General features: G+C 31.4%; 2 protein-coding genes across 2 annotated transcripts; one reads left to right on the top strand and one right to left on the bottom strand.

Annotated features, from left to right (window-relative positions):
* Positions 1-119: 119 nt before the first annotated feature.
* Positions 120-2,439, bottom strand: LOC111674992 (zinc finger protein 286A-like). The gene is made up of 4 exons (XM_023435681.2): positions 1,851-2,439; positions 1,492-1,763; positions 892-939; positions 120-831 (listed from the first exon to the last, which is right to left on the bottom strand). Exons 1-4 carry the CDS (start codon positions 2,333-2,335, stop codon positions 209-211), a joined length of 1,428 nt encoding a protein of 475 aa, XP_023291449.2. The 5' UTR covers positions 2,336-2,439; the 3' UTR covers positions 120-208.
* A 1,654-nt stretch (positions 2,440-4,093) lies between these two features.
* LOC111674990 (cytokine receptor) lies at positions 4,094-9,195 on the top strand. The gene is made up of 4 exons (XM_023435678.2): positions 4,094-5,745; positions 6,239-6,545; positions 6,605-7,352; positions 7,467-9,195. The coding sequence occupies exons 1-4, from the start codon at positions 4,583-4,585 to the stop codon at positions 9,041-9,043; spliced, it is 3,795 nt and encodes a 1,264-aa protein (XP_023291446.2). The 5' UTR covers positions 4,094-4,582; the 3' UTR covers positions 9,044-9,195.
* The last annotated feature ends 1,068 nt before the right edge of the window (positions 9,196-10,263 follow it).

Here is a 10,263-nt window from a genome sequence, read left to right as displayed (position 1 = left end):
ATAACTGGCCTAAAAATACGAGTATATAGATGGAATTCGACATAACTAAGTTTCATTCGAGTCAAACGAGGGTATATAAGATTCGGCATAGCCGAATATAATATTCTAACTTGTTAAAATTTTAGTTTCTTTAATATTTATTATATGTAATTTCATTCCATAAAAATACATATTTAAAAATATCCACCAGCATTTTTTATGCGACAAATCACTTGATAATTTTCTTGTCTGGATTTTCTTTTTTTGCAACACCCAATTTAATTTCTAATTTTTGTTGTTCTTCCAGTCGAGCTGCTAAATTACGTGCTCGAGTTTCTTCATCTTCATCTTTATGAACTACAAAATGTGCTCGCAAATCTCTGACTAACGGAAATCTTAACGGACATAGTTCACATTGATAAACATTCTCACCCAAGTGTTGACGTAAATGTTTAATGTAATCATTACTTTGGGCAAAAGCTCTCTCGCAATATTGACAACGATATGGCTTTTCTCCCGTGTGTGTTCGCATATGTCGGCGTTGTTTTTCAGTAGTTAGAAACCTCATTTCACAAAAATCACATTTATGGTTTTTAATACCTTTATGACAACGTTCGTGTTTTTTTAAGTCATCTTTCATACGAAATGAACTTCCGCAAGTTTCACATACAAATGGTTTGTCATTTGAATGTATCTTCTCGTGATTATATAAACCACTAGCACATACAAATTTTCTGGGACATTGTGGGCATTCAAAATTTTTCTCGCCTTTGTGACGTAACATGTGTATTTTTAATGAACTGAGACCTCTGAAATTTTTTCCACACTCAATGCATAAATAGGGTTTTTCATCTGAAAATAAAAAATAACTTTTTAGAAATTTGTCGATTCCCGTTATCTTTGAAACATTACCTGTATGAATTCGCATATGACTTTTACATCTTGTTGTTGTTGGAAATACTTTTAAAGAAAAAGAAATATCAGATTAAATATTTCATTAACTAGTATATATACATATTATATATACATATACATTTATGAACTAAAACTATGTCCTGCAATAAATTAGGCTGATAGAACAACGTTAATAGGTACCGCAACGGCTCTAAAGTTTCCAAGTGCATTTACAAGGGTTTTTGCTAAAATTTTGCAAACTTCGTTTTATGAAGCACTCTAATATACATACATATCCCTAAAATTTGTAAAAATATTGACATTCATATGAACATTTGGGTAATAAATTTATGGACTAACAATAAGAGGCGGGGAACCACCTGTATCCTCAAATTTTTCACGAATAACTTTGACATCCATGTGAATATTTTGGCAATAAATTGATGGACTATCAATATCTCCCATATGAATTTTGTATATATATCTGGGAAACTATTACATTTAGAAACTTCAAATTTTACATAAAGAACTCATATACCTTCTATAATGAAATCGGTGCGTTACTCAATGCTTTACCGAACAATGGGTAAAGTTTACTATTAACCAAACTCAGCCTACCTTTGTCGCAGTAATCACATTTAAGTTTTTTACTCCTTTTTGGTTTGTTAATTTTCTTAGTTTTTTGTATATTTTCAAGGTGATTCCTTCGCATATGTTGTCTCCATAGTGTTATATTATTCAAAACAGCATCACACTCCTGACATGGTAACCCACCATCTTCATTTTGATCGGGCAACTTAATAAGTTCTATTTCATCTTCTCCGTCATAAACAGCTATTTTTACTTCTCGTTGAATTGACTTTGATGTATTTCTTAAATCTTCCTTGTGACTACAAAGCAAATAAAAAGTAATTTTGTGTCAAATATTTATGTTAATCTCAAAATATTTAATGAATCAACTTTTTAAAAGTACAAACCAACTTTCATCAGAAATTGTCCAATCACTATCACTGGATGAGCTTTCTATATTTTGTTCTTTACTCCCACTTTCGTAAGATATTTCATCTACAAACTCCACGGCATCATTTTCGCTATCTATATTTGTAGTTATTTTTGAATCTCTTCGCTTTTCGTTTTTTGAACTCTCAACATTATGATCAATTTCAACTATCATTTCATTAACTTCTTTTAACATTTCACGAAAGTTTTTGTCAGAATTTCTGTATGTCTCTAAAAACGTGCATGACACCAATAAATTTTTTATACATTCAAAGCACATAAGCTTGGGCAGATTATCATCGCATTCCACTTTTATTTGTGGCTGTACCTCTTGGAGGAGTTCCATTATGTTAGCATCTTTTTTGCAATTTTTTGGTTTTTCAAAAATGCTCTGCTTATGGGAATTTCCCCGTGTCTTTGTTTGGGAAAACTGTGTCATACAAGTTCTGCAAGAATTTTGCATAGTGCTGGACAATTTGTGTATTAAAATTTTTGTTTATTTTTTAAATACAATTAAAGAATTACTGAAGCTATTACAACAACTATTTACAACTTATTTAGAGTTACCAAGCTATTGTTTATAATAATAATCTGGTAGTCTAAAGTGACCAGATTAGAAGAAACTTGAGTTTTTCAGTATGTTTGTAATATATGATAATATTCTATTTTATAACAATAGCCGAGTTAATATCTACCATCATCAGGCGCTGGGTTCGTCTCACTTTTCTGATCTATCTGATCTGTCAGCTATTCAACCTGAGTGTATACTAGCATTCTTAAAATTGTCGAAATGGGTGTGTAACTAAATACACACTATGATTTTTCTGGTAACAGAGTCTTAACTTCTTCGCTATTCTATACTCATCATTCTACTTTCTATATCTGTTTCTTCACTACTTTCGTTATCACTACTCTTCCCCTTCCAAATGTTTTCCCTTATCTTTTCTCTTTACAGACGTTACAAAGGGACCAAATAGGACCCAAGTATAGACTTACTCGTGTTAGTAAGCAGTCTGAAAAACCTAACCTAACCTAATATCTACCACATCTATTTAAAAAATATCATTAATTTTTGTATACATGTGTGATTTGTTTGAAAATGAAAAAAAATGTAATGTAGTTATTTCATACATTACTTGGTAATGAGTTGTCGTTATCAATAACATAAATTAATTTTTTATTGAATTTGTGGTCAGTTGTCTAAAGCGTATGTCTAATAAGGAATTAGTTAGTGGTTCTAGTCGCAGTCGAATTTGGAAGTTTTTTCAAGAAATGTTGATATTCACATTCAACCATGGATAAAAGAACCAGAGAGAATGATAAAATTAGTTTTTTAAGGAGTATAGAGTCAGAAACTATACTAGCAAACATAAAACTAAGTGTAAAACCAGTTTTAAATCCGGAAATCAGTCGGGTAAGCAGGTTTTTCAATCATCGTCGAACAATATTACTTGAATACTTACCGGGTTAGTAAAGAAATTGCAAAAATAATTTGTAAAACTAAAAACAAAATGTTCGTGTTATATCAAAAATGAGAATTCATGTAAATCTTAAATGAAAAATATTCTTTGCTTTAAATTTTCTAATGGTAGTTTACAAAAACATTTCTGTATTCTTTTCTCAATTTTGTGTATGAATATAAAAAACAAAGCAATACATACATGAATAAATAAAGCAATACCTGTTTTGTCTTTTCGTACATGAGTAGATGTTAACACAACAGTAATTATTTTTTCATTTACATGAACGTTAGTGACAAATGAAAGAATATTTGGTACTCTGGAAATTAGTTAAACCCTACACCATTATAGTGGAATATGCGTTTGTGCTGACGTTTCTATCGCCCAAAAATATTGGTCCTATATCCACCTTAAAGTATCACTTTCAGCACAAAGCTCAAACGTATAATAAACTCCCCACTGGAGTGGTGTAGGGTGTAAAAAATAGTATGCTGTAGGGATGTAACAGTTAAACAGTTAAAGGCATTCGCATATACGAATACGAATTAAAAACTTACTTTTTTACACTCGCATTCGCTAAATCGTAGGGAATTAAAATTTAAAAGCCCAAAGCAGTTTTTATACTATTTTCATTCGCAAAAATAAACAAATTTATTATTCATTTGGAGTTCGTAACCAACATCACTAGTATAGTGGTAACCAATAGTCATACCAACAATTATAAAACACATGGCAGCATTAAATGTTAAAATAAATTATTTTAGTGTGGCAACTATCGCCTAACATTTTCACACACAACTCGCATGTTGTAAACACACAACAGAAATCACAGCAGAAAAAAATATAAAGCAACAACAATGAAACTACCAAATACAAATTTCCAAGAATTTTGAAAATTTAAGTGCTTCATTAAAGTGCAACATTAAACATAAAAATTAATAAAAACTTAAAAAAATCAAGAAATAACTGCATAAAAAATAGTATTTTAACAAAAAAGTATTAAAAACAATGAAAATTTGGTTAGAAAATTGTGAAAATACCTGGTAGTTAAAATTCAAATTCCAAGAAAAACAACACACTAAAATTAAACGGATTTCCTGGAAAAACAAATTCAAACTCAACACACACACAAAGAAAAGCCACTTTATAGGGGCTGCGTAAAGGACTTTAATGGGCCAAAAGGCTACGGATAAAAGTTTTTATACAGTTATTATAACAAAACGTGATAAAAACATTTAAATATAAATAAAATGACTAATAACATTAATGAGTACATGTTTATATTCATATTTCTACTGACAACAGGTCTGTTATCTTGCAATAGATCAATGTCAGTAGATGCGAATAGAATGTATAACCATCCCGGTGAGACTATACCCATCACTGTAGAGGAAGCAATTGGAAAAAATTTTAATATAACATGTTATATGAACCCAAAAACGTTTCTCGGTATAAATTCCACTTGTTTGCACTTCGTAAATGGCCGGACAAATAAAGAGTTGCCGCGTGAAAATATTGTAACCGTCAATAGTACCACCATCATATACATGGTACATAATGCCAGCGAACAACAAACAGAATATCGTTGTAAATGTGGACCTGATGCCATAATGGAGACCAAAGTGTTTGTGGGTTCTAAGCCTAGGCCTGTCAAAGACTTTTCATGTCGTAGTTACGATTTTGATCATATGATCTGTAATTTCACTAAGCCAGCTAATCCCATACTTACCACCTATAATGTTTCTTACTATAATGAGTATGCTAGTTACATTTATCAGCCCCGATGCAATTATGATGATCGTAATCTGGTTGTTTGTAATACATCGTTGAGTGAACGTTATCAGGAAATGTATCACTTTATAATTGAATCGAGAAATGCTCTTGTCAAACCCAACGAACAACCATTAATACAACGCTTTGATATAAACAATTTCGAAATAATGATACCCGACAAACCAGGCGAGAAAATGCGTGTTGAAAGTATCAACGTGGATAGCATTAAATTGTCCTGGCAAATGGCTACATGGGAAAAGTACCGTATTAAAGGTTTAGAATGGGAGGTTCTATTGCAACCGGAAAACTCAACAATTTTGACGAGAGAAGCGCCCGTACGGGAGCACAATGAGTTACGTCTCCGGTTGAATAATTTACCTTATGCATATTGGCATTATAAATTGATGATACGTGCTCGTGTCCGTCATCCAAATGCCATATGGAGTGAACAGTTTGTTTATAAATTTCGTACAGCTGCTCGACGACCACAGCGTCCACCGCGTGTTCAGCCAGGCAGTTTCTATATTGATTCAACAGAAACTCGTATTACTGTATATTGGGAGGAACTATTGCCTCAGGATTATAATGGCAGCAATTTTACTTATGTAATAACAGCAATACAACCTGATGGAAAATTGTCGTAAGTAACGTATTTGAAATTCAATTGTAATCATTTTATACAAGCGATTTGAATATGTTTTATATTTAAAATTAGGTATAATAGAAAAACATAAATTTGTTTAACATATTTTCAAAAATTGGAAATATTTTAATTTTTTCGTGATTCTTTGTTATACAGATATGTATGTATATATGTATTTAATACAGATTCCAAGAATTCAAATACCCAAAAACATACTGTGTAGAAAGAACACAATACAAACGTGTACTTCTCGTACTTACAATACACATAAAAACATTTCTTAAGAATTTCAAATTCTTGTGAACAAATTTTCACTAAAAATATAGATATATAAAATTTGTTAGATAATGCTATTTCTTTATTATTTTATAATTTACAACGAAAAGAAAATTAATTAAAAACCAATTTATTTGTAAACTCCCACATAGATTAATAAACTTTTTACTTTTTTAAATAAATTCAACTTTTATACAATCTTTTTTTTTTGTAGAGATTTAAAGCCATGGCATCAAGAGAAAAACCTTGCCAAGTTCTTTTGGCAAAAAGATTTGTATTACGAATTTGAAATACGTAGTAAAAATCATGTTGGAGAATCTGTGGAGGCCAGTCGTTTAATTATTTATCCTACAAATCAAAGGAATCAAAAGGAGTACACTCCTCTCGATATACACAATGTATATCATGGTAATAATCGCACCTATACCTTAACATGGCGAAACCCTAAAAAATTAACAGGACTTTTAAGCTTTACGGTGTATTGGTGTTATACGAAACGTGCATTGCCGAACGAATGCAAAGTAAGTTTTATATTATATTCGTAAAAAAACTACATATAATTTAAATTATTATGTTATAGGAATCGATGCATTTTCAAAATCTACCTGCTACCCAGCTGAATTTTACTACTCAACCACAAAATGCTTCAGAAGAACGTGTACTTAATTTGGCAGTCTCCGCTAACTATGACAAGTTTAATACCGGTCTCCATTGGACAGATTGCTCTATGGATATAGTCAATATTGATTTAGTTAAAATGGAACCAGAATTAGTGGCATTAGAAAATTCTATTAAAGTTCAGTGGAGTGTTGAACGTGTGTGTCCCTCTATCTTAGATGGTTTCAATATAACCTACTGTGAAGTGGCTAACGATGTAACGGCCGAAAATGCCACTTGTCTAAACAATAATGTCATCTCAAAATTGGCCAGAAAATATGATAAGAAATATTTTATACGAAATTTAAAACCATTCACAACATATAAAGTAACCATGTTAATGTTTTGGCGTACTAAAAGAGGCAAACCAAGTGATCCACAAATTGTTCGTACCTTAGAAGGAGCACCCTCTCCGCCTAGACAATTGCGCGTTGAAAGTATTACCAATACAAGTGCAACAATACGATGGTTTGAACCAACTTATCCAAATGGTAAAATACGTAAATATATTATAATGCTAAATAATGATCAAATTGAAGTGAATGCCTCGACACGAACGTATCATCTTAAGAATCTAGAGAGTTTTACGGCATACAAAGTGTATGTGTTGGCGGAAACTGTTGAAAGATCTGAAACGAGCAATGATGTTCATTTTGTTACGGCAATTGGCAGTAAGTATAATAGAAAGTATTTACATAATTTATGTACCACTGCTAGTGTTATATAAAGTAATTGTACTGTAAATTCCAATAGCATCTCTAAAATTTACATTAATTTACTTTTAGCTCCCTCACCGCCCGTTATTGGACCGAATGACAATAAGAAAAACATCATGTTATGGAATAAACCAGTAAAACCAAGTGGTTCTATTGACTTTTACGAAGTTCGTGTAACGGAAATGTATAATGATAAAGTAATAAGACGACGAATTAGTATTATTATGGGAGCATCTACATGTTCATTTAGTAAATTTCCAAATTGTATAGGAGCCGAATATAAAACCACAGTCGATGTGCGTGCAGTTAATGCAGCTCCTCTTGCAGAGAAAAACGTATCGATAGTTACCGACAGTTATCAAACGCACGCCGATGATGATATTTATAAGAACAATGACGATTTGGATTGTATGGGTGAACATTCAAAGTCTGCGGAGTATTTAGAAAACATACAAAAATATATGAATAATACGCTGTATGAACTGTACAGATCACAATGGCAAACTACCGTTATACATTCATGTTCATCAAGTCCTATGAGTAAAATAACCACAGTTGCTTTAATTGTAGTTGCCATGTCGTTGGGTGTCATGGCTGCGCTGTATATGGCTCGTAAGAAATATAATAAAATGGCAAATATTAATTGTACCCTTCCAGCTGGTCTGGAAACGTACTTTACTAAAGATGCAGCTTCTGGCTTTCCCGGTGATTTTGGCAGTAGTAGTCATACGATCAAGGATACAAGAGCAGCTGAAGATCAATGGATAACTGCAGCCCGTATGCATGATTTTAATTTTCGCAATGAACATCATCATTTGTTAGCCTCTTTGGGCAATGATTCAGGTTATTTAGGTGGTGGTGGTGGTGGAGGGGTGCACAACAGTGGGGATGCTCTAAATGATCATATATTGGGTTGTAGTCTCGAAACTGCAAATATTTCCGAAGTTAATATTCCGGCTGATGTAGATCCTGAGGAATTTGAAAAAGAGCATTTAAAAGAAAGTCTAAATTCGTCTTCTACATCAGCCGATTCTTTAGTTGAAAGCACTGAAGGATCTGAATGTAATAACGGAGATTTTGAGCGTTCACCTCTAGCAATATTTCCCAATAACAATGGCTATATTAAACAATCAATGTTACAGCCCTGGCAAACGTTTAATACTCACGAGGAGGAGGAGGAGGTTAGAAATAGTGCACAATTACCAACCATACCGGCAGCTACAAGTGGTTATATAACAGTTCAAAATTTAAGCAACGTCCTTGCAAAACCCAACAATAACCAACAAGCTATTGTGCCATCTAATACGGGCGGCTATGTAATGCAACAAGATTTGCAAAATTTATTTAATAATAAATCATCTAACACTAATCCCTTGCCTACAACTGCTGAAAATATTTTACCATTCAATAGCAGTGGCTATACTACCCTAGAGAGTCTAACTAAATTAAATTTGCCCACAACCTTAGCAGCACAAAATGAAAATCATACTCAACAACTAGCAGATGTTTCAAATACAAATGCCCCAGCAATTGACACTCATAATGATGTTGAAGGCGCTGATGATGTTGCGAAAACCAACGTTATATCCGGCTATGTTACTCAACAAGATTTAAACATATTTGCTCAACATCAGCATAATCATTAATTTGAGCTAAGAACTGAATTTACTTTTTTTTTATATGTTGTATTATTTATTAAAATTAAGTTTATAAGAACAACAGAGTAACATTAATACTTAAACTACAGATAAATGGCAAATGATGTGAGAGCTGGCTTCCCTATCCACACATAAGAAAATATTTAAAAAAAAAACTCGTTCAATACGTCCATTATGTAAAAATTCCTCCGTGAATACTGTTAAAGATTTATATATTTTTTAACAAACCACAAAACATATTTATAAATATAAAAAGGAAAAGTATTTTAATATAAGTTCTCTATTATTACTCGTTTTGAGATCAAAATTTTTAATTGTTAAGTCTAGTTCTAAGATTGAATATAATCATGCAAAAAAATCTCACCTTTATACCTTTTCTTAACACCCATTTTTAATGTGATTTTTTATGTATTTTTACTTTTAAGTTTTATTTTAACCACCGTTGTTTTTTTCTTCTTTTTTTTTTTTAGTTTAATACTCATATCCGTATCCATTATTATATGCAATTTTCATTTTCATTTATCATGTTGATTTTTTTTTACTTTAGTTTCCCAGAATAGAATTGTATCTGTACTTACTTTAATTTAGACAACAGCAAAAGTAAGACGTTAGTTTTTTAAGTGCGGCCTTACATTTTTGTAAAACAAAATAAATCCTATATTGCTTTATTATTTTTGAAATAAAAGAAATATCGTATATTTTCAAAAACTAAAAACTATTTATTTATTTTTATTTATTTGTTAGTAATGCTAAAAGCCTACAAGGCCAAAGTGCATTACATGGTATCTTATTTTATTTCACATAGTTTGAAACTTAAAATTAAAATTAAAATGTACACCCTTAAATCCTTGATATTATATTTATCAGAGACTCCCTATCAGTGACGACGCAACTTTTGCATAATTATAAGTATTGACATAGAAATTGTCCATTACTGATTACAAAAATTATATAGAAGATGCTTTTTGAACAACTTGCATGAAAAAGAAAATACTTTTAGTTCTTTTGGTAAGATATTCCAGTACCTTGCAGATCTTACAATAAAAGATCGTTCAAAGATCGAACATGTTATATGTGGTATAATAACTTGTGGATTTCTCGTAGATCTTGAAAAAATAAATCTACTGTGAAGATAAGTGGGTATGCCATATTTAATGATTTTATAAAAGTATATTAAATTACGTAGCTGTAGGTATTGTTTAAATGAA

Source organism: Lucilia cuprina, chromosome 3 (genome assembly GCF_022045245.1).
Source record: "Lucilia cuprina isolate Lc7/37 chromosome 3, ASM2204524v1, whole genome shotgun sequence".
In the NCBI taxonomy this organism is placed as follows: Eukaryota; Metazoa; Arthropoda; class Insecta; order Diptera; family Calliphoridae; genus Lucilia; species Lucilia cuprina.
Note: the sequence above shows the minus strand (reverse complement) of the source record. Positions and strands in the feature narration are given on the sequence as shown.